This window comes from Pteropus medius, unplaced genomic scaffold (genome assembly GCF_902729225.1).
Source record: "Pteropus medius unplaced genomic scaffold, Ma_sr-lr_union100, whole genome shotgun sequence".
NCBI classification, from domain to species: domain Eukaryota; kingdom Metazoa; phylum Chordata; class Mammalia; order Chiroptera; family Pteropodidae; genus Pteropus; species Pteropus medius.
Window position 1 is genome coordinate 4,128,239 of NW_024349799.1, and position 25,388 is coordinate 4,153,626.

The 25,388-nt window shown below is 37.4% G+C and overlaps 1 protein-coding gene and 1 long non-coding RNA gene across 3 annotated transcripts in view; one reads left to right on the top strand and one right to left on the bottom strand.

Moving 5' to 3' along the window:
- Window positions 1-12,757: 12,757 nt before the first annotated feature.
- SRSF1 (serine and arginine rich splicing factor 1) lies at window positions 12,758-16,545 on the bottom strand. 2 transcript variants are annotated; one of them, XR_005657984.1, is made up of 5 exons: window positions 16,197-16,545; window positions 15,600-15,784; window positions 15,082-15,254; window positions 14,202-14,882; window positions 12,758-13,281 (listed from the first exon to the last, which is right to left on the bottom strand). XR_005657984.1 is itself a non-coding variant. In XM_039885737.1 (4 exons), the coding sequence occupies exons 1-4, from the start codon at window positions 16,388-16,390 to the stop codon at window positions 14,688-14,690; spliced, it is 747 nt and encodes a 248-aa protein (XP_039741671.1). In that variant the 5' UTR covers window positions 16,391-16,545; the 3' UTR covers window positions 12,758-14,687. The 2 variants fall into 2 exon arrangements, 1 of the variants encoding a protein (XP_039741671.1); XM_039885737.1 differs by having other exon boundaries at window positions 12,758-14,882.
- Window positions 16,546-16,661: 116 nt separating this feature from the next.
- LOC120620799 (uncharacterized) overlaps window positions 16,662-25,388 on the top strand; it is a 33,302-nt gene continuing 24,575 nt past the window's right edge. The window contains exon 1 of the long non-coding RNA XR_005657985.1: window positions 16,662-19,219. This is a non-coding gene — a long non-coding RNA (uncharacterized LOC120620799). The remainder of the gene's footprint in view (window positions 19,220-25,388) is intronic.

The following is a 25,388-nucleotide window of genomic DNA, read 5'->3' on the forward strand; positions in this document are numbered from 1 at the left end:
CCTTGGAGACCAAAGACAACTTCTGCAATTTGAATCAGCAGCAGAAGTAGATAACACATCAAGGAACTGGTCAGCCTAAGACAGGAGGGGACAGAAAATGATGAACAATTTCTAATACATTCCTCAGCTAAACTGCTACTGTGGCCCTCTTATGTCCCCTATAAATGTCCATTAGGCTCTTTTGGAAAAAAATATAATAAAATGATTTTTTATTGGAAAGCCTAAGTTTATGTATACATGCAAGATAAGGAGGGAACTAAGTTGCAAACCTAAGGAATTAACTAAGTAAAAACCTTTTACCTCTGACCTTGGACATTGCATGTTCTTTCATTTTCTTTCAGTAAACTCAAGTCTCTGCTTCTTTTCTGCTTTAACATTCACTTCATTCCTGTAAATTCATCTCAATTTTCCTCCTTCCCTGTGTAGCCTCTCCTACTTTGTTGCCTTTCAAACTGGTAAAAATAAAGCTTCAGGATTATGAAAACATGTACTCAAAGACCATTATTATAATCACAACATTGCTGGACTCCTGAACTTATCCTGGGATGTAGAAAACTTTCTCCAGCAATCTTTCTCACAGCACCTCTGGAAAGGGGTTTTCCCACTAACAGGAAGTAGAGGTCAAGTGAAAACAGTCCAGTCCTCATTACTGAAGAGCTAGGATTCAGGAGTATCTCTTTTCTTGAGGAAAACAGCTAATTTTATCTCCATCCATGAGATGAAACCAGAATTCCTGATTGCTTCCCAAACTGTCTTAAAAAGGAAATTTAACAACCTTTTAAATTCAGATGACGTTTTAAACTTTAGGAAGGCTTTCAAAAACAATCAGCTCCAACTGTTTTGAGGAATATAATGAAACCAGTAAGATCAAAGACTCCAGCCCTAGAAGAGGCATTTTCATCCTAAGGACACACAACATCCTTAGCTACAAAAAAATAAAAATAAAATAAGCCCCTCCTCAAGCCAGCTTTCACAGACCATACTGCGGTCCAGTCAGAAGACTAGGAATCTCTAAAGGCAGTACATTCATCTTATTGTAAACAACTTTCAGTGAGTGAATAAATGTATTACCTTCAGATATGATAAATAACTGCAATGTTTGGTATCTAAGCAAAGAATACACTGTCCCTACATCCACTCAAATAAAACTCGGATCCCCTCCCTATCCTATTCAGGTTCCTCTTTCCCATTTCCCCAGCCCCATGTTGTATAACTTGTCAACTTAACCTTTCAGAGCCTCGGTTTCCTCATCTGGAAAATGAGAAAGTACCTATCTCACAAGGGTGACTTCTGGATTAAATGAGAACTGTGTGTGAAATGCTTAGAACATTTCCTGGGATATAACAAGTGCTAAGTATTTTTATTGATATTACTGAGTAGTCCTCCATTAACTTTGGGGCCAAGAACTCTGCATAACAGCTCTGAGCCAGTTACTTATTCCTCTCATTTTCTCTCAAAGTGACAAGTTTTTCCCCATGCCCTGTCCTTATGGTAGGTGGCCAAACAGCTAATGATACATGAAAGGAAAATGCCTATTAAGATTAGCTTTTCTAAAAACAACTTTTAGCAAACATTAGTAAGCAAAAGGATATTTCTTTCCTATTTTGGAGAGGATTTTAAAATCTTGTGAGTACATTAAGGATTAGTATTAGATTTAAAATCCTAGAAATAGAAAGCATCTCTGCTGTTGTCAACTACCTGTCCCCACATAAGTCCACTCAATAAACCAAAAGCAATCAAATTCAAAACTTTCAGTAGAGAATATCTAGTTAGAACCTTTAAATTGGCAAGTTAATGGACTCTTATGCAAAAAAGCTAGAAGTGACAATTCACAAATCTACTAGTAAAAATCAAGACGCAATATTTAGAAATACCAAAAAACACTGGCCAGAGGGAAATGTTACCCTTCATTACCAGCCTCAATGCAATTGAGAAAAGGAAGCACACTCTACACCAGATGAAAAAGGAACACCCCCTCCCCACAAAGCAAAAACAAAAACAACCAAACCTCCCTGAGAGGAAAGCAGAAGTCATCTCCCCAACCCCCTCCACTCTGCCCTAAGCTCCATAACCACACCTAAGGGTTTAAACCAACTGCCTGTGGCCCATGTGGTCAGAAGTTGGGTTTGTGTTTCAATTGTACCACCTAAAGTGTCATTACTAGTTATTTGTTTTAACTGGTAAGGTGAGAAAAGGGAAACAAATATATATTTCTTTTTTTCTGAATACCTGTTTAAGTTCCTTGACAGTGGGAAAACAGTCATAGAGAACAAAGGGGCAGGGAACAAATCTACCCATTTTCCTAGTACATTTAGTTCAACTGGTAGTTGACTGTTCTTAAATACTATTGTTTCTAAGAAAAACAAGATGCCAAAAACAAGTCCAAAGCCAGGGAAACACATTTATCACTTTAACTCTTCTTGAAAGCAGCTGCCAGAAATCAATGCTAAACCTAACGGTTTCATCTACAAAGTGAGTAGAAATACTAACTTCCATTTTACAACTTCTGAATGGCTGACAGAGGATATCCAATAAATAGCAAGCAAAACAGCATAGGACACAAGAACGAAAGAAACTAAGACAGGTCAAAAACACACCAAGTAAGAAATTCAATACAACTGGAAAACATACTCTAAGGCACCAACATTTCTCCTTTGGACACCTGTTCCTCCCTGCCCTCAGATGCCCCAAGCCCAGGGTGATGGCTGGGCTTGAAAAAAAAAGTTGATACTTAAAAGGTCACACAAATTTGGTGGGCCTAACCCAAACTACAAAGCTTGTTTACCTTAGTTAAAACATCATGCTAACAGCCAAAAACACAAATTAAATCCTTATATAGTTATCCCAGTGCAGAAGTAAAGCACTTTTCAATAGCTATCGCCTCCAACCCAAATACATTCTACTGGTTAGAAGGATGTAATAATGACACTAAACAGCATTATGCTCCCTATTTACATTACCAGAAAAATGCTAATCATATGACAAAAAAAAAAAAATTACTACTTGTTAATGCCTGTTCAAATGTTCTTGTGAAGAGTAGGGACAGAGCAAAAACATATATGGAGTGAATACTCTTTACACAAACTCCAGTAGAAACATTTATTCAATTTCTTCATACTAGATTTGGAAATAGTTTAGACTTATCGTTCTCAGAAGACTAAAAAGAGTTAGCATATTAATACATGCATAGTTTATGTCTCCCTCTGAGTGTACTCCTTCTCCCTTTCATTGGACTAGATTTAAAAAAAAAAAAATTTTTTTTTCATTGTGTCACTCTGATCTACAACTGAAAGGAATCCTCCATTTCCGGTGAAGGGAACAAGGAACAATGAAACAGGTTTTGAGGAACCTATGCAGTATGCCCCCTGCATAAGGGATGTGAGAAGTGGTGACCTAAGATAATGAAGTGATATTGGAAGACTAACTAGACTAAGCTTAGGAAGGCAGCGCCTTTCTAGAAAGCAGTGCCAAGAGAGAGCAACATAAGGCCAGGATAGCATAAGATCTGGAAGGCTCCTAGAGAGGGAATTAGCTCCTTTAAAGATGTTTCTTGAACCTGAAAAGTCTCTGAACTAGAAGCTGCCTAAAGTTCTAGTCTTTGGGTCTTGGCATAAAAGCAGATGCAGGGACCAGGTAAAGCTGGTTGTTAACACTCAATCTAGGGACAACACTGTACTCAGTACTTCCTCCTTAAGCTGTGAATAAAACAGCAAGCTTACCTGCTATCCATAAGTACTAGTTGAAGCATTTCACCCTTGGTTGTCTGAGCAGTGGCAGCAAGCTCTTTGCTAGACCTGAAGAAAAAGGATCAGAATTCCTAGAGGACAGGATAGATTTTGACTACATCAACAATTTGTGTATGGCACACAAGGAAGACAGTCAGATTCAGAGCACCTAGATTATTCCTTTGAAGTAACTTTAGTCTCTTTAACAAAGCATGCAAGGCTCTACTTGACAAGTAGAAGTTAATTAGCCCTCTACCCACAATGCCTGACTCCGTTTTTTGTTTTACCGACCTTACATAAGTACCCCCAACTCCTCAGCTGTTTCCTTATTTTTTTTTGCTTCCTCTTCCCCCTACACCTCTCCTTTTCTCTCCTCTTTCATTCAGCAGTGAATGCTCAGAGAGCAGATGACAAGTAGTCAATCTAAGCTAGTAAAAAACGCTTCCTGAGCATCAGGTATAAAGCAATCCCAGAAACAGGCATTCTGGGAGTTGGGATAAGCCCCATATATGTTCCATACATAAGTTTACTACACTGAAGCAGTCACTCTGATTACTTAAGCAAAGCATACGGAAGGGGCCAAGGTGGTACTATAATCTGTGATTAGCTCTTTCAACCGAGAATAGCTGAGAAAATTGAAAGGGAAGCTTGACTACTAGAGGTAGATTTGGGATTCACTCCACTGTGATCTCCTTAAAACCAGAATCTGGGAAAATAGGGAGGAAAGGAGGGAGGGAAAAGGGCACAAGTTCAACATCTCCAATCAATAATGTTTGCTCTAATTTAGTCTCTCCTGGTGGCTCTAGGTGCCATCGGGTAAACAGCCGGTCTTAGAGATACTGCATGGGTTATATCTAAAGAGAATCAGCTCAGATAAACCCCCAAATTCACGCTGTGCTAATTACAACCTAGAATAAGATTTTGAAAGATCAGCTAGGCTACCCCAGGGACTAACTTCCCAGTTCATAATGGGTTCTAATCGGCTCGAAGACAAAAGACAACCCTAATGTGGATTCCCTCCTTAGAAAAGTGGCTCATGCGTAGGAGTACTCCATTATAGAGGCTTTATTTCAGTAAACAAATATTTACTGAGCACCTACTAAATGCTAAGAACTGTACTAGTCATTAGACTTACTTTGAAGGATCTCCTCCAGTAATCGAAACTTGAAACTATAGACTAGTTATTTGTACAAAGTTTAAAGAGTATTGGGAAGAGGCAAAATTTTAAAGGTGCTGTCTCTTTAATACTAAATCTGAGAGTTCACTTCATTGTTTCTCACGTGTTAGCTGTGACCCTGAGAATTGTCCTCTAGGGTTGCTGAATATCAAAACTGATGCCTAAGAGGCTGTACACTCAGGGTTAAATGTAAAGCAGACTTTTATTACAACTGGAAAGTGAGAAACCACATATTAGTTTTTAAAACTCATCTACCTAGAATTGGTAAAACAGTTCAATACTGTTGTGTTGTGGATCTGTTACTAATACAAATACCAAGGCAAATGCAGATATTTGTAGATATTTACCCATTCATGGGGTCTTTTCTCTGTTACTGTTCTTTGTGGAGCTGCTGCCTGGAGTGGCTAGCCAGGCCCTCACTGCTGCATGACCTGCTGTCCTTCGGTGGGGCCAGCCTGATTAGTGGTCAAAAGAAGGCAAGGGCTTCTCTGATGTTGGCTGGGCACTGTACACTGGAAAGCCAAGGAGCTAAGCGTCTCACTTTCTTGCTCTGTGCTGCAGCCACTGCAACTAGATTAACTCCTGCTTTGTAACAGCTCCCAGGCAACCAGAGAAATACTATCAGACAGCACCATGGGACACCCTGGTGGCACCAGGTGGATATTACAGGCGACGTTCAAAGACTTACCCTCCCCACTGGAAACAGCAGGCTGGCTTTAAAAAAACAATGTAGTATTAAAATAAACAAGAACTTATCACCAGGAGACATGGATTCAGATTCTAGGCCAGTCACTTTAACTGAGATTATCTCCTCAAACTGTAAAATGAGGCTACTACTACTTGAGGATTAAAATTAATCAAATTATTTCATAAAACGATTAGCTGCTTTCAGTAAGAATAAGTTATTTGTCTTGTCCTTGTATTTTCCCCTCAAATTTTTCATTAAAAAAAAGTAGCGAAGTCACTACTTTGGGAATAAGCCCAATCTGATTAGAGGACCACACCACATGTTGGGTCCAAGTTATGGGGCCTACCTAGGATTTCATGAACATTTATTCATAAACATTTATTACAGCGTATATTCTAGCATACTGGGCATCTTGAAAGACATGTCGGTTATTAACACAGTCCTTGCTCTCAAAGTCTACCATGTAGCTGGGGAAAAAAACATACAGTATTGTGAAACTACACAGCTTAGAGGCAACATGTAAGTACATGCATTATATGTGACACTACACATAAGCAAAGAAAGCAAAGCAGAAATGCAATGCAGTTAGTCCATGAATGCTTAGATCTTTAGCTGATCACAAAGGGGTGGAAGAATTTTTAATGGTGAAAGAAATGGGGATGCTTGTAGGTTTTGGGTGTGTTGTGCATGTTAAATGTTTGCTGTGTCTCTTGGCTTTGAGACTGCTGAAGCTGATTCATCTTCTATCAGCCTAAAGACCAGAGTCGGGGACTGAATTAATGTTAAGACTCTCAAATGAAATATACCATTCAGTTTCTTTACTCTATGTGACTCTTTATACAGATATATGAATCCCTCTATGAATACAAAAGAACCAAAATGATTCAATCCCACTCAGAAATCTGCAGGAATCCTTATTGAGAGAGGACCACTAAATTCAGAGGTGATTTAATCCATTCAGTTCACCAAGTTTGTGAATAAGCTTCTACATAGCATTTTGCTTTTAAAGAGTACTAAGTTCTTTCCATTTCTTATCTATTAAACTGTCAGCATTGTATTTGGCTCATTGGGAAATACAGATGTTATAAAAATTCCATAGGGTATGAAAAAATTAACATTCTACAGTAATAAATTGAGACCGAATGCATCTGTGAGCTATTACATGAATTTAGCAGCTTGCTTTCCAGTTTCTGGAATGAAGTTTAACTTGAAAATGATTCAGGATTTGAAGCCGCAGGGTGACTGCTAAGTGTAGGGAAGGAATAAGTCCAAAGACAGCAAATACAGAGGCAAAAACAAGCTTGGTAAGTAAAAAGTATTTACCAAATCAACCAGAGCAGAGGAAGAGGTCATAAAACTTGACTATCACCTTGCCACAAATCTAATACTTAGTTTTAGAAGACAAAGTTGCCATTTTGTTTTCTTTATTGTGATGTGCTTGCTCTACTGCTAATAATTTACATTCCTAGTATTAAGATGTGATGTCACCTTTGGTTTATCTTATAAATATCAAAAATATTTTAATGTGTCCAAAAATTAGTAATACCCAGGTCACAAAATGGAAAATGTTCTATTACAAATATTTAGCAGCTTCTACTACACAGTAAGTATAAATTGAGTAGGGATTTATTCCCAACTTTGAAATAAAGACCTGTATTTACTGGTTATCTAAGATATTCAGAAAGGGAAATACTTCATCTTTTGAGTGTATATTCAGTGCAATTGCATTGTGCTACATACACCTGGGAGGAAAGGGGAAGAGGTTATGACCTGTTGGAAGACAGATACATGAACAACTCACTGATATCAAAGCAATATGTTGGCTCAAGTTTTAAGATATAGTATTAATCCTATGTGAGAACACTGAAGAAGGACCAATAGTGCTTATTCAACTTAGCATTTATCATGTGCCAGTTTTGGTTCCTTAGAAAATAAAAATTCATGAACCAAGAGTGTCAAGGTAGATGGATGGAGAGTGAGCAAGCTTGGCGACATATGCTATACTAGAGGTACATAACAAAGTTTGTGCCAACACACTTGGGAGTGGTTCTGTTTGATGAGTGTCAAAGAGTTTTCAGAGGTGATTTTTCAGGTACTAAAGGTAAGTTAAAATTCTCTAAATGAAGAGACAAAAGACACTGCAGGAGTAGGAAACAGTAGGACCAAATCCAAGAAATGCTGGAAAATGCCAAGTCCTTTGATATAGAGAATATCATGGGGAGAAATAGAGATGAGACTTCAAAGGTAAGCTGGGGGCCAGATTACCAAGGTCTGCTGCACCTGCCTTTCTAAGGAGTGTATCCTCCATACAATGTTTCAAATAATTTTAGTGTTGACATGGTATTTTACTTTTAGAAAGTTTACTTTAGCAACAGTAGCTGGTAGAGAGATGGAACTGGGGTGACAATACCAGTGAATTATCAGTTTGGCATTCGCTAACTGTATAAATGCTGTAACTCAAATTTCTGGGTCTGCCACTTTAAAGGTAGAAGAGATTTGACCCAGGGCTTCAAGTCCTATTTAAAGGCTGCAAGTTGTCTTTTGTTTTACTGATGCAGCAGTCCATTCTTAATATTAAATCTTAATAACTGCCACAACCTGAAAGCTTATCCCAAACTTACACATACGTAAAGGATCCCCTAGTACCTAGCAACCATAGGGTACTATTCAGCCATTCCTTCTGGCACTTTTAGCAATCTCCAAGTTTAGCCTTTTCTTTTACTAAGACTTTCTTTTGTACAGGTTTGGATTTAGAGTGTTTCTCCACAAGTTAAATTAAGGAGACATTAGAGTTAACACTTTTAGGATTAAGAACAGGCATAATCAATCCAGTGCATTTAATACTCTAAATCCAATTTGCAGCTAGGCTGCTAGTCACCACCTTCTGCAGTCTCACTTGCTACATGTTTAGCAGGTAATCTCTATTATGTAAACTTTATTTTTATTTCTCTCCTGGAAAAATGCCATTATCGGTCCTCTATTAATCTTATTCTTCAAAGCAGACAAGTGCTCCCATGTTTTCTTGACTAAATTGGATCAAGTGGACCTAAAAAACTTTGTGTTCTTATGACAATTTAAACAGGAGGCAAGTTGAAGTTTGCAATAAAGTTGGAGGAAGGTATGAATGAATGACAAATGAAGTGCTAATCCCTAATAATTTTCAGCTTAAAACAGCACTGATTAAATATGTAGAGAACTGTACTTTTTTTAGTCACAAGATATTGTACCTCTTAAGACTCAGAAAATAGAAATGTCAACAGCCAACCTGACAAATAGGTTAAGATACATTAACAACTAAAAATCTTAAGAATGCCAAGAAATGACTGATCGCTCCAGAAACAAAATAAAAACGGCAAAGGTTTCTGACAGTGTACTTTTTTTGTAGTATGTGGCCAATTTTATGACAAGATTCTTTTTCTGCAGCACACCTACTCCTGCACTCAATTCTTAACTCCTGGCCTTCCTATTCCATCCCTGGAGGTGTACAAAGTAGGCAGAAAACAAGCTGATTCACATCTTCAGCATTTTCTCCTAAGATCGAGCCATTTTTCTCATTTATAGCAATTCAGTACTCGAAGTTGTATTTGAAACCTAAATGGATCCAAAAGCTGAAAACGGAAAGGATTTTGGCCAATAGATAAGACAGAGGTAAAGTTACAGAAGTAAACTTACCCCAGAACACCCTAACTTTAGAGCTGATATACAGCTGGTTTCCACCTTGCTGTATGGAGCCTTTACAGTAGGGATAATTTCTTGGTTGATTTTGTATCATAGCTCCCTCTAGTGGCTGATTTTCACTAGCATTTATCCAAATAGAGTGGAATATTGTTTTTTAAAAATCATCTTAAAGACATTTGGCATCCGCTGTTTTGTTCAAAGTATATTTGGTGAAGATGAGTATGGCATCCTACAGAGGCTCAATTTTCACTATCACCATAGTGATAGTTCTATCAATAGCTGACAGATACTTGTAAGCTGGAATTAAGACACTTTTTATCTAGTGGTTAACTCCTTTGTACTTTTTAAGAGATGAAGGCAAAACACTCAGGACCTGCTGAACAATAAGTGTTGTTTCATCTGTTTTACATACCTACCTAAATGATAACCTCCTATGCAAAGGCATGAATGACTTCTGATAACCTCCTAAATGTTTATTATGAGGTTTCTAAATTGCTATATGACAAAGACTAACTTATTTTGTGTACTACAGAAGCATCAAGTGATTTTTTAATAGAAAAAAAATCCTTCCCTTGATCCCAACAAAATCATAACCACCTTCAGGGCTGTCAGGTATCTTTCAAAGTTAGGGAGAAGGATCTCTTTAGTTCTAAATCACAGTAAGTGCTGATTTAAGTATACTGTAACTTCTTGGGTCTAACGTTTTTGCCAGGATTACTATCTGTTCTAGAGATAAAACAGATGTTTCCTTATCTTTCCGCTTCATGCAAATCCCAGCTTTTCCTAGAGAATTGGAATGATCAACGTTCCTGTACTGAAAAAATACAGTATTCCCCCGTATATACCAGGATTGCAAAATATTTCCTTCAGTGAGATACAAATGTTGAGTCCACTATACTAACAGACTGACTATAAAAAGTCATACTTTTTTTGTGGCTGCTTCTGCCTAAAAAGATAGAAAACTTACGTCTCGATTAATAAAGGATTCATAGTAACAGGTTTGTTTTCACTCACAGGTCTGAAATTACACAGAAGCTTTAGCCCTGGATAGTCTATTACACAGTTTTTCAATCCCTTATCCAAACTCTTGGAGGCAGATGTTATCTGAAATTTAAGAGCTGTTCGCACTTTAAAAAAATATGGTATACAGACCTTATATGAAATGTTAACACGCTCAGCAAACAAAGCCGGTGGCAACTGTATAATTAAACACATCAATATTTCTGCAGGAACAGTTTTTAGTCACAGTGTACAAAATGAAGGCATCAATTCTGGTCAGGTTTTACAATTAGTTCAGTAAAAAAATTTTTGTTTTCTGAGTTTTTGGATAAGAGATTGTTTCCTGTCTTTGCACTCTTCATTTGGTAATAAAGTTAAACCAAAGGATTATGGTACAATAGCACTTCAGTCTAATAGTTTCTCTCCTTCTAATACCTTTTCTGGTAAATATACACTATGTATTTCATTACTTCATATACAAAGCAAAAAGGCACATATAAATTCATCTTCACAGAAACTTGAAAACACCAGCCCTAATGATCAAGGTATTTCAAAGACAAAACTAAAATAGCTGAAATTCTAGAATCATATTAAAACACGTATGTATACATGCAGTTTATTAATACATAAAACTTGGAAAAAAATTTGAGGGAAATTTGTTCATATTCCAAACAGTATTTTAAGAAAATTATTAAACATAATTCAACTCCCAATTAGGAATCAGAAAATGGGTTTCTTACCTTTTGTTTCCAGGATGTGGGTTGAACAGCAAGATGGGTTATTCAATCTGATGTTATGAAAATAAGTGCTTCTTGGACTTAAGTTTTTCCTTGGTTAGAAAGTAACAAGCTAATTATAGGCTCCCTACAATATTCTAAGGGTAAATAGGGAGAAAGGGGGAAAAATTCAAGCCAGCTTTTAAGTTCCAAAAGGGTGACTTTCTTCTAATAGCTGCCAATACGGGTAGAGGTTTAAGGTCCATCTCCTAAGGCTGAAAAAAACAGAAACAGTCTGCATCTCTTTTCACAGCTTTTAGCTGTCTGATTTTCAACTGCAAAACCTGTGCCCCTTTACCTTTTACAAACATGCATTATATCCTCTTATCTTCAAACAGTTGATATACAAGAAACGTTTCCTAGCTCATTTCAATCTGGGGTTGGAACTACTAAAACTTTTAGAGTACATCTTTCAAGTTAGCTTAAACGTATTCAGCCTTCTGAAGGCAATTTCCAAAATGTTCAATGAACACAAATGAACCCAAGCTTGCTTAAATCTACTTCACATTTACCTTCCCAAAATTAGTCATTTAAAAATAGATTTAAAAAAATATTCTACACATAAAACTGTACTTGCCTACAGGCATACCATCCTGAAAACACTCAATTTTATCTTGGAAGCTAAGTAGAGTCCGGCCCAGTTAGTACTTGAACAGGAAAACAGAACTTTAGCCTTAACTAGTAAATCTTGAACATCTTTTGAACTTTCCTTAATGAATCTAAACCAATTGCTTTACTTAATGTGGAAGACTAGTTTTGAATATCTTTTTTTCCTCCTGACAATCCCACAAGATTCATTTAAATATATTGATTGGGTGACCTTATGTAATTATTGGGGCCCATTTCCTCCACTACCAAACTATTTTTAGTTTCTCTTAGGTTTGTAATGTCACTTGAATAGCTTGACTTAAATTCAGCTTCCAAATTGTGGCACCCTGGAGAAATGTTTTAGGTATTTGTTTTGGGTGCAGAAAAAGTGGATTGATGGTTCTGCCTCACTATCAAGAAATCAATTAGGGATTTTAGGTAAAAAGTCCCTCCAATTCAAGCAAATAGAAAATTTAAAACCAAGGGACTATATCAAATAAAGATACAAAAGCTAGCAGACTATAAGATGTAATCACTGGTTTGGTATGTTTTAGATACAGTTGGTTGAAAAGGGTTTACAAGCCAAAATTCTAAAGAATGCTCAAGCTCTTTATTAGCAATGATTCACTCAAAGCAGCAGCTAAATCTTCTAGTATGCTAGTTACATTTCAAAAAGAAAATAAAATTTGTGTTGAGTTCTAATCTGGGCTCAATTTAAACATTTGATATTTACCCACCTTTGAGATGAGTTCCACTGAGAATCTCAAAGGCTATCTCCAAATTAACTGAGTCATCACTTGATTTTGCATAAAAAAGCCTGTTGTCTAGATGATCACCAAAAACAGCATCTATAAATTTTTATCAAAGTATGGGAAGCTTATCTTTCAAAGACTGTATCAGCCCTCATTTACCATATCATATACAGGATTGCCTTTCTCACCTTATCTTCCCCTGAATATTTTTACAATTAACAATTAAATTGGTTAATAAACACCTTTAGAGATTACTTTTCAAGAACCTTTAATTTACTAACACAAAAATACAAAGTCAGAATCTTATCAATTCAAAGTATTAACTGACAGTCACCCAATTAAAAGCTTAGAAGAGGAAAAAGGACAACCATGCATAGTTTTTTAAAAAATGTTTATTTTTTCAAAGAAAAACGGCAACAGCCAATTGGAAACCTACTTATTCTTCAACTCCAATTTTGTTTTCTTTAAATTTAGAAATGACTTAACTGATTTACTATTTTAAACAAACCCCCCCTTTCCCCTTTAAATGTTTACCATCTACTCGTGCTGAATCCTTCCAAGGAGATTGCTCCAGCGTTTATCTCCAGGTCCTCGCTTTGCTCCTTTTACCAAAAAATGCAAAACACAATTCCATCGTGCATCTTAAGGGCTCCAATCGTCAAAAATAGGAAAAAAAAAATCTTTGGAATAGCCAATTAAGTTGAATAAAAAAAAAAAAAAAAAAAATCCACACGAATGCGGTTTGGTTGGGGCAGGAATCCACTCCTATGTTCCTGGTAATCTGATCCCGCTCCATGAATCCTTGTAATTCATCCTCCCTATCCTATCCACATTATGATTTGAATCCAATGATCCAGCTCCAAGGATTGGGATCCAGTGAGCCCTCTCCAATCCAAACCTTTATAACCAGCAAAACCAAAAAAGAGGAGGCAAAATGTTAGATACTGTAATCAAAAAAGGTTTCTGGGGAATGATGAGTTATGTCTGTCATCAGTTTAACAGATGTACATCAATAACTATCAAATTCCCCAAAACAAGTTTCTGAATGGTGTTCAGATAAATTTTAGAAACTTAATCATCATAGAGACTAATTGGAAGAAGCATTTTATATTTACAGTTCAACTGATAATGCCAACACTTGTTACTGTACAGCGTATTACAGGTTTTGTGGTCGCAAAAAGTTATGTAGTTGAAAAGTATACTGGGATTGCTACCCACACCTAAGTCTAAACTAAATCTAATGCTCCCATCTGCAATTTAACTTGTAAATTAAAGTTTTAAACATATCGGTCAATTATGAATATTAGTTTAAAGGGGAAGGTGAGACTTAAAAGTATTCCCAACTAGATTATCTACACCAGTATGTTGGAATTCTATAATTTGCTTTCATTTTGTCTTTAAAAAAATGAAATAGCAACGCTATATCAGTCACACAGAGGACATGCAGATTTAGCAGTATTGATATTATACTCTATCTGATTGGAATTAAAGACACCCTGTACCCACATGTACACCAACAGCAGGTCACACATTAACAGTTGTAACTAAGCACTGTGACAAATTAGCCAGTTCTTCCCACATTAGTCCCTATTAAAACAAAAAAGGGGGGAAGGGAGCAAAATAAATTGTTACAAAATGGGCAATGTAATTTTGCCACAATTGCCAAGGTTTAATGAGCAAAGCAATTGTAGCTAACTGCGTAAGATGTTTGCAAATGTTTTAAGGTAGATGCATATATTCATTTTTTTTAACCCTTTCCTCTTAGTATAAGGTCAATACTGCCAATTTCATCTGTGACAATAGCACTTGGAGTCATACCATTGCCTCCATTATTGATCTGATCCTCCTCAATCCTCCTTTTGACAATCCTAAAATGATTGAAATGTGCTCCACAATCCTTAATCCAAAGCATTCTTAATCCATCTCTTCAGATATGTCTACAGAAAGACACATGAAAAGCAAGATAAACATAAGAACTTCCCCAAGTAAGATAACCAAAAACATCCCCAACATCCCAGTTCACACAAACCAGAGGAGAACAAGACATTTACACAATATCACAGTCTGAAGAGCGTGGAGAGTTAACTAAATTTAAACAATCCTGTCTATGACATCACTTAAAATACAATTTATCAGACATGAGGGGAATGTAGATGTTAGGAGCAAGGGGATAGTACACAAGAATGCAATTCAACACTTTAGCCCATTCTGAACAAAACAATTTGAATTAAAAAATGAAAAGATTGTACTGAGTAAAGGAAAACTGTATACAACATGGGTTCTACAAAAATGTCACCAATCATCTTATGTACGAGAGCGAGATCTGCTATGACGGGGAGAATAGCGTGGTGATCCTCTGCTTCTCCTTGGGGAGTAACTGCGACTCCTGCTGTTGCTTCTGCTACGGCTTCTGCTACGACTACGGCTTCGAGATCGAGATCTTCCATAACTTGGACTTCTGGGCCCATCAACTTTAACCCGGATGTAGGCAGTTTCTCCCTATTAAATAGACAGAACTTTCGATTGAAAGATCTAAGCTTTTACCTGTCTTCAGGCATGCTGAATGAATACAATGTAGCTAATACCAGAAATCTGGCACTTTACTTGGACACTCTTTTCTGAATCTTACCTTAAAATTCCACTGTTAAGACCACTGTATCCAATTCTGGCCAAAGAAAAGAATAAGTGTATAACCTACCTCATGAGATCTAAACTTAGTGTTATCCAGTTTTCGAACTGCATAGGTCATATCTTCTTTCCGTACAAACTCCACGACACCAGTGCCATCTCGGTAAACATCAGCATAACATACATCACCTGCTTCACGCATGTGATCCTTCAAATCCTGCCAGCTTCCACTTGGAGGCAGTCCTGAAAAAGTGTTTTTCAATTCCAATCATCCTAAACTTCTTATTAAACTTAATTTACGTTACAACAAAGACTACTTTAAAATTAATGATTGCATTTAAGATCCTGGGTAAAGACCTAAGATTCTGCAATCCAGAATCCAAAGTATTTGACAGGTAAGGATCTTCATGTTGTAGGTACTGCAACCTAATTTGATAAATCTTCATTACAGTAATCCTTGTTTACCGAATTCACACAAACTAATTTAAGATCCAACATAAAAACCTGCGTCTATCAAACTGGTCATGCAAGAAAAAATTTAAGTGATTTCTGTCCCTTCTCATCAATCCACATTAACAGCAGACTCACCAGAGACAACCACTCTGTTTTCAGATCGCCTGGATGGGGGGCCATAGCGGCCGCGGGGAGCCCCGCCACCTCCACCCCCGCCGCCGCCTCGGCCTGTACCACGGCCGCTTCGAGGAAACTCCACCCGCAGACGGTATCCATCGTAATCATAGCCGTCGCGACCATACACAGCGTCTTCCGCGTCTCTGCATGATCACAGAAAGCAAAAGGGGTAAGAAAAAGGACCTGGAGAAGCTAACACAGCCAGGAACTAGTGACTCCCCGCACATGCGCACCCAGTATGGAAGAGCCCACATGCGCTACATAATAGGAATGGCCCCTCCCCCACCCAGAAGCACGCCAGGCTCCCGACCACTAAGTACACAAGCTCTCAGCGCCTCAGTTTCCCGCTCCGAGTCTGAGTAAGCTCTGGAAACAACCAGGGGCCCCAGCCACCAGAAAAGCCACACCAACTCAGCTCCTTACTCGACTCTTGCGAGATATGGTCTGGCTCTCAACCTAAGAGCCCACCTCCCAGTTCTCCAAATGAAGGCCTTGGAGTTATCCCCAACTACTCTAACCTATTTTCACAAGGCCGCAAGGCCTAGGCCGCCTCACCGAGGGTCCTCGAACTCAACGAAGGCGAAGGGTGGTCCTCCGCGGCGATTTTTGAGATCGATGTCGCGGATAGCACCGTATTTGTAGAACACGTCCTCAATGTCCTTGGTTCGGATGTCTGGAGGTAAGTTACCCACGTAGATGCGGCAATCGTTGTTCCCTGCCGGGCCACGAATCACACCACCTCCCGACATGGCGGCTATGAAAAGCGCGGACTCGAGGACAGGCCTTCCCACCAAGCCTAGCGCACAGCAGAGCGAGACCGCAGCGACACCACGTCTCCCGCGGCCCGTCCAAAATGGCGCCTTTATCAGCTTGGCGCACGGATATGGGAGGAGGGAGGAAGAGAAGCGGTAGGAAGCTGCTATTTGATCTCAGTACGCACGCGCAAGAGCGTAACGGGTGAAGCGAAACTACGACCACGCACGCGCGACGTCACCCTCCGCGCGAAGGGAAAAAAGTTCCCCGCGTTTTCGATTTGCGGAGTGGTTTGCTCGTGGAGTGACTCGCCGTTTGATAAACTAATAGAGAGTTCTCCTTGAAGGAGTTATTAATCCTTGTCGAGTCTTAAGAGTTACTTTCCTCAGGAACGAGCCTCTTAAAGCAACTCAGCACCTTAAAAGGATTTAGTGAAACCTAGTCCAGAACCTGTCCCACTATGCTCTGCGGCATTAACGGCCTTTGGCGGGAAAGAATCCCGGGGGCGGGGTCAAAGGGGGTGGGACCGGCGGTTGCTCCGGAAACGGGGGCATCCTTAGTGCGCAGAGTCCGGGACCGCGTTGTCCTTAATCAAGATCCAAGGCTTGACTGTGTCTTCCCTTTCCTGTGTGAACAAGCTGTAGGTTGATTAGATAAATGTCTCATTTAGGGGAACCCAGTAAATATTTAACTTTAAGTGTCCTTCCAACCTTAGGTTCAAAACTTAACTATGTATAGCTCAATTCATTCTTGTGCTAGTGGAGGTGATTCGTGCCCTGATCAATCACTGGTGGTATCTGCCAACCGGAACCGAGACCTCAGCTTCTCTCTTTAATCGCCTGTCATTAGGCTTAGCACAGAGTAGAGGTCCAGTGAAGGTTTACAGAACGAATTGTGCATGTTATTTTCCCACCCTCTTTCAAAGAACGAGACAAAGTGTGTGCGTGTATAAAATCCTAAAGTTCGCTTCTTTTAACTCATCGAGACTTTCGGGTAATATAAATGAGCAAAATGGATATGTGAGAATTGTGATTACTGGAGACCACAGTTGCTTGCTCAGAGCAGATCCTGCTTCCATGCTCACCCAAGGAGATAAGAACTTTTTACATTCTTTCCAGAGACATCTAAAATCTGAATTTTTATGTGAAATGTTGGGATTTAAATATTAGTAATGAATTCAAATTCTTAAAAAACCCTGCAGTCATAAGTGTGCTAAAACAAATCTGCACCCTGACTTTAAGGATGATTTTCTTCATAGTATACATTTATTTGGAACAATCCCTCTCCCCAAGAACATGGGGCGGTTTGTTTGTAGAGCTGCCATAAAACGTTATTAAAACTGGATGAAGAAATGAGGGGGAATGGGAAAATAAGTCATGGATAAGGTTAGTACACAAAATGCCTGCAGTAATAGCCTGGTGAATTCCTAGCGATGAACTGCAAATTTGACTGGTCATCCCAGAAGTCACAGTAAAGAAGGAAAAACAAATTCGTTCTAAATCTAAAGTTCCTTTGAGATGAAAAAAAAAAATAGATCGTTTAGGAGAAGGGTATTATTTCTTAGTTCTAGAAGTTGATTGAACATAGTTTACAAATGTTTGGTAGTCCTTGAACAATCTGTGCTGGTTTCCGAAATTATGTATATATGTGCATGTCCCTTTTTCTGCAAAGAGGATTTGAAATTTTAATCAGATTCTTAAAGGGGTCTGTAGATCCCAAGAGGGAAAAGAACCTCTGAAAATTTTAGAGGGAAAAACAGATTGTCTATCCTTTGACCATCCTCAATGATATTTTTCAAAACTGATCTTTTAATTAAAAAGGCAAGAACCTGATAATATTTTAAATGAGTAGCTGATCAAAAAGGATACCGTTTTAACAAATCTATTTAGTTTCCAGCATTGTCTTATTTACTGAGCATGTTATCTTTCTGTTCTAACTTTTATCCATAAATACAGAATTATTCAGATTCACCTTCTGTTGATTAATGTTAAGTCAATGATAACTGAAGTGATTTAAACAAATGCATTTAATTTCAAAACATTTTCATTCCAGAAAAATAATAAAACTGTGAATTTGCTTTGATTTAATGCAGTCATTTCTGATTTTGTTCAGTTCAGAAAAATACAAGGTAGACTTTAATATAGAGTGAATAGGACATTCTTGTTTCTCTGTTGCTCTCTTTTATTGTGTTTGAACAAAACCAAATTATAGGTTCGGGAGTCCATGATGAGGTCAGGACGTAGCAGGAGAAGTCGGAATGGCTGTTTATTAAGGTCTCCCAGGATGACATTGACTTGGTGATTATTCTAGTTAAGGTTGTGATCTTAATATTATTGGTGTACCAGAGTTGATTAACATATTTTATTTGACAAGAAAGCAAGTAAACCAAACCATTTGTTCTTTTGTTGGGTGGTGGGGCAGATTCATTTTGGATAACGAGGGCACTCAAATTGCATATACCAAGATAACTGTTTTGGCAGATCTGGAAAGCAAATCAGGCCATTGCTTAATAAATGAGGAATCAAAACAAAATGAGGTGAACCGTTTTGAGAGATATTTCATTCAGATCTTGGTGAGACCTGATAAATGATTCCTGCCCCACAACAGAGTATATCTTTTCAGTGACAGCATAATTCATACCCACTGGATTTTGTGTCTCTATTCCTGGATAGAGCTGGGTAAAAATTAGCCATTCTTTTTCTGTAGGCTAATCTTCACGCAAACTTTCTCTGAACAGCATGCGAGGCAATTGAATAGATTTCTGCTGACTGAATTACAACCTCTTGCAGTTTGGCCTCCTGAGATTACATCTTCATCTTAAAAAGGTTAGAATATTTCTAAACTCCTTAGTTATATATACACAGGCAGGTTTATGGATTGTTCCTGCAATTAGCTAATCTATTAAGTATGGATTTTACTAGCTCGATTCCTAGAAGCTGCTTTATTTTCAACACTGTTGATGTTTATGAGAAGTTACTTCCTCAAAAGGAAACTTTTTAAATGTTGTCAATTCAATTCAGTAAGGATGTTCTAGTGTCAGCACTATACCCTGGAAATAATTACTCGAGGGAAAAAAAAGAAAGATACTCAAAGAGTTGATTACTGTTAGTGTTGAAATCAGAAGACCCAGTTTTTCAGTGATTTGCTGACCACTTAAAACCCTATACCTATGATGACAATTATACAAAACTCTAAATATACTAAAAACCATTGAATTGTATACACTTACAGTGAGTGAATTGTGTAGTATGTAAGTTATAACTCAATAAAAGTTTTAAAAAATGAGGAAAAAATATCTCCACAAGCAGCAAAAACACTCTCTAGTACCATTCCTCTAAAGGCAATACTGTGGGTGGAGGTGTTATAGAATAATTTGCACTGAAATATGGTTTCCCTAATTTGGCAATTGTTTTTAATATTTGTGTGTCAAGGCCTATTGTCTTCCTTGGGGATAACTTATTTTTACTAGGTTAAGAAGCACAAAGATTAGGAATATTTGATTCTACTGTGTGCAGGAGTTATCTCTAGGAACAGTTCACTCACATAATTCTCTATTCCATGGTTTCACTTGTTTTAGTTATAAATATTCTCTGAAAAACGAAGAAATAGTATATATCTACTCATTTGTTTGTCTCATCTTCCTTAGTAAACTATGCTGAGGACATATTTCTGCTGTAACTCCCTGTATTACCAGTAAATTCTCTGTTAAAACAAATATTGACAATTTACTGACTGTTCTTTGAAAAAGGTGAGATGTTAGATGAGCAGAATGTTGTTTCTATGGAAATTTCATCATGTTGCTGTCAGAGGATAGACACGATGGGTGCAAGGATTGTTTTTTCATTTCACAGTATAATAAGGATGGTCAGTTTTTAAGCCCAAATAAGTCATCTAATAATACATTCTTGAAAATCTTATTGTAGGACTGGCCTCCCTCATTCTTTGATTCTTCTTGTTTTGTTTTTGGCTAATTCTTCTCATCTTTATTGTTCCATTATAGATGATAATAGGATATGATTTTGCCAGAAAACAGCTCTTAAAATGATCTATTGCAAAGAGATATTTTTACCATGTCTTCTTCCTAATTATTACTCCCTCTCTCCCTCTTCTTACTTAGTCCTTTCTCTTAAAACTTAAAACTCAACTTTATATTGTACATTTCCTAATTGGAGTGAGAAAATGGCTCTTTAAGGAATTATATTAAAAATATGGCAGATATGCTTTATTTGATTAAAAAAGCTACCTTTTTTGCCAATTTAATCTTATAGTATGAGTCCTATATAACTGTTAGCTATTAGTATTAGTAGTATTAGTGGTATTATATATTAATACTGCTGCCAAGTGTGTTAGAAAGAGTTTCAATAAACATTTTTTTATTTAAAATTTTAAGAATGATTATTTTTTGCTCTTTATTGTTTTGGAAGGTACCCCAGATTAGCTGAAAACTCTCAGAACTACTTTTCTAAATTTGCTTGCAGAGTTGAGTAATTGCAACATAGACTACACAATCCACAAGCCTAAAATATTTACCATCTGGCCCTGTTCAGAAAAAGTTTGCCAGTCTCTGACTGAGAGGAAAATAACCTGCTTTTGTAACTTTTGCTTAAACCTAATTCAAAAATTCAGTTTTATCATAGTTTCTCTTATAGATATTTTTGTTGCGGGTAAATCTTACATTGTTAATAGTTGTAAACATAATATACTTTTTCAAGTGAAATGTTCCCTCCATATGCTTCATCAACCATTACTACAGTTTAGTAATAAGGCTCCAAGAGCTGGTGGAAACAAACTCCCCTGTTGGTCCGCTTAGCCTAGAACGGGAGTTGTTGCTCTGTTCCAGTTGGTTGCTTTATTTTATTTTATTTTTTTGTAGTCTAGTTGGCTCATAATGCTCAGTGCAGGAGTGTAGGTGTCTATAACCATTCTTGCATTGAAGTGATGTTTTATGCAAAGTGTCCATAATAGGTTTTGTTCTCAGTAAGTATCTATTAGTGTTTACTCACTGTGGAATTTGCAGATGAACTTTCCAAAATTTGCAGATTATGTTCTACAGTTCTGGGATCCCCTCAGTTTTCAGGCTGGTGCTGGTACTACCATGCTGGCCCTAGAGGGCTACTAAATGTGGGGACCCGTGTAGTCTACAGTGTAGACCCATGACCATGGGACCCTTCCTTGTCTGGCTGGAATTCCTTCTTAGTTAATTTCTACTCTGTAGAATCCAGAGTCCAGGGGAGAAAAAATTCTTTCCCTTGGCTTAATCTATCTCTGTATAAGATGATTGAGAATGAGAATGAGAATGTTTGCCTTTATAAGAATTTCCTGTCTTTTCTGCAGGAATATAACCTCTTCCTCTGCCAACATCAATATATTTTCCAAAATCTGGATTGCTCACAATTAACACCACATGTAGTACATAGTCGAGGTTGAATCTTGCCAGCCAAACATGGGCTAATATATTTTTCCTTTTGCAGTTCCAGCTCCTCTAGTAAGTGATGAAAAACAAGTCTGACAATCCTTTACGTGATCTTCTGGATCTATGTTTCTGAAACAGTGCAAGCCACAGCTTAAACAAGAACATACACTTTCCCACAACACAGATCTACATCCACTTAGAGATAAGAAATATTTCTATCTATACATTCATAATTCTCCATAATAATTTTGCACTAGTATAGCATGTCTTTGTCAAAAACAGTAATTTATATACCCAAGTAATATATTCAGCTTCTCACTCTAAAATATCTGCGTTCGGAAAAAAGCTTTTTAAAAAAATTTTCCAAGATGAGTAAATGGGTATTGGTTTAAATTTGTGCAACTAAAGAGCCCCATTAGGGGCTTCCTAACACAAAAACAGTCTAAGGGATTATTCAGATCTTCTATCTTTATAGATGCAGTAACCGCTTATTACCTTAAGATATATTTTCCTAGCCTCAACTAAATACAGGTTTTTAAGAAAATTATAGGCATTTCTGTTAGCAATATTTTATCAAATCAGTTCTAGAAAATTTCTTATAAGTTTTTAGTTTGCAAGTTTGCATATAAATATTGGGGCTCTAATTACATTTCCCATCTGATAATGTACTCTTACATTTCTCTAATTGCCCTTAAGAAAATATGTTTTTCTAGAAGTTTATGCAGCAATTTGTATTCAACTATTTGAATGCAAAGCCATGCCCCAACATATTCACAGCCTTCCTTGCAGAGTTTCAATAATTTTTGAGGCTTTATTTTAAATTAAAGTAAATACTTGTTTGGAGATGGTATAAAGTAATAGAGGCTCTTACTAAGCACAGTTTGCACTGTACCAAGTTATTAAAGCAATTTCCAAAGTTTATACCACTATAAACAGTAAGTAGTTAAAGACCCATACCAACCAGCTTTTTTAAGGTAAGACTGTAATAATAAACAACCCCCCAAATCTTAGTGGCTTACAGAATAACCAAGGTTTACTTGTTTATGTTACATATTGGCGACCATGTGTCACCAGAGGGACTACTCTACATATCTTATCGTTCTGCCATCTGGAAATCTGGTGTAATGGAAAGATGACCTTTGAACATGATAGGTTTGGGTTTAAATCCCCTCTGTCATTTACTAGCTGTGTGATCTTGCACAACTTCCTTAACATGCTTAAGACTCTGTTTCTTCATCTTAAAACTGGGCATAATAATAGTACTTCAAAGGTTGTTGTGGAGATTAAATGAAATAACATGTAGTACAGTGGCCTGCACACAGAGGTTCTGAATAATTAATGGTGGTTCTTGCTCAGGGTCTAAACACTTACCTATGCCCTTGGATTTTCAACACTTAAGGTTCAAATGTTGGTTCACTTTACTCTAGAAGTGAAACTTTAGTCTGTCTTGTGACTAACTTGATATTATGGATAGATAGCTTAGTGGAAAAGAATGTTGAAGTTCTTGCTTAAGTTAAGGTTTTTTTGTTGTTGGTTGGTTTTGACAGGGAAGATATGGCTAATGCTGAAAGAGTTGAGAAATTCCCTCCAGGTATCATGTAGAGAAACAAAAGTGTCCCTAATCACAGAGGACACAGCCTCTAGTGCTACCCAAATATATAACTGGGGGAAATGTGATGTAGCTCTTTTGCTTTTGTATATTTCTGAAGAATGTCTCCCTTGTGGGAAAGCTGATAGGATGATAAAAACCTCTCGATTGATGTAATGCTTTTCTCTGTTGCTTGGGACTTATCTTGTGTAATTTTTAAACAACCAACTAGTTGGAAGAACATCTCAAGTTCCATTTGCTAATTTGTTTAGTGTGCTGAGCAGCAGCCTGTTCTTGGAAAAGTACAGATTTTGGAGTTAAGCAGATCTGAATTTGAATCCTGACACTTCCATTTATTGGTTATATTATGCTGGGCATCTAAATTAATGCCCTTTTATTCCATCCATTCATCTACCTGTGTATTCATTTTTATTCGCAGCATTTATCAAGTACTCTCACTATGCCAGGCCCTAAGCTGGACATCAGGGGGACAAAGTTAAAGAAACATGAACATTTTAAGTAATTACATATTTAATATATCCGATTATCTCAAACACTTCAAATTTCTGACATTATTCCTACATTAGTCAGAGTAAGTGTAGGAAACAGAAACACTCTAGGTGTTTTAGGCAGAAAGGGGTTAAATCCAGGAGATTAGGTACCTGCAAATTGTTGGAAGAAATGCAGGAGTGGGTTCAAGGCATACCTCCAGGTGTGGCTCCCAAAACATTGCAGAACCAACCTATTAAGAGCATTGCTTCCTCTTCTACAGTCAGGAAAGTGGAAGTCAGTAGGCCAGAATCTGAACTATTGAGATTAAAAAATCTTCAGTATACAGCCTAAGATGCCTTTCAGGGATCATAGAGCCAGGATCAGGAAGCTGTAATAGCCACCACAATTGCTTCATCACTGAATTGTGCTATCTGGCTGCCAGTACTGCAGTTGCTTCTCAACACCCAAGAAGCTAGAGATGACTCTGGAAACCCTAAGTTTCATCAGCACCACACACTATAAAGCGTCAGGAAGATAGACATTGCCAGACTTCTATCTTCTGTCTTATTTGATCATTGTTGCTCATTGTTGTGATTCTTCTAAGTAAATTGAAACCTTCGTGAGGAAAGGTGTCATGAAAAATAAAAAGATTTTTTTTCAGCCTGAAACACAGTCACAAAGAAGTCGTTCAGTAAATATACATTGATGCTTAGATATTCAACGTATGATATTTGATACAGTCATTTTGATGCTTTGGTTTTCATTGATTATTATAATCGTCCATCTCTTGCAGTTCAGTTTCCAGTGTGCCAAACATAGGCAACTGAGCATGCCCAGGAAGTACTATTGAAATGGAAAAGAAGAACTGGATCATTTCCATTGGCACTTCATTCGCAATTGGAATCACAGGCATCCATTGTAGGCATTACTATGTAGCTACTATGCTGCAGATAGTAGATGTTTAGTCATAGTTTATACAATGGAAAGTTTTATAGTTTGTTGTATTAGGGCACAAGTACATTAATTGGTGTAACTTCATTTACACCCACAGCCCTAGTGGTATGAGTTTATTGAGAACGATACTCATATATAGCACTCACGGCCATCATGCAAATCTAATATAAAGAAAAATTTCCTAATGTAACACTGCTTATCAACCCAACATTTGTAAAATTCTGTTTAGGAAATTAACCAAATTCTTCCCACTTTTCAGATTAAAATCACAAATATCCATCATACCTTTTCAAATAAAAGTATAATTCTAGTAGACTTCCGGTTTTAAGGAGGCAGAGTATAAACATTTCTGTCCCATTCTCATCTTGAAAAATACAAGAACAGAAATCAGAAATACAAACTCTATCTCTGATAGAACTAGAAGACATCTGAGGCCATAAACCATACAGAAAAGTAGAAAGTGGAAATAGAAAGTAGATAGATGACTTGCCAGATTGGCGTAGTCACAGAAAGGCAAACCTGGGTGCCCTACACAACAAGCTGAATT

Excerpts from the sequence above, each read along its gene's own strand:
- SRSF1 (XM_039885737.1), bottom strand. The coding sequence starts at position 16,390 with ATGTCGGGAGGTGGTGTGATTCGTGGCCCGGCAGGGAACAACGATTGC. Across the intron at positions 15,255-15,599 it reads AAACAGAGTGGTTGTCTCTG|GACTGCCTCCAAGTGGAAGC; the intron begins GTGAGTCTGCTG and ends ACACTTTTTCAG. Across the intron at positions 14,883-15,081 it reads CTAAGTTTAGATCTCATGAG|GGAGAAACTGCCTACATCCG; the intron begins GTAGGTTATACA and ends TCTATTTAATAG.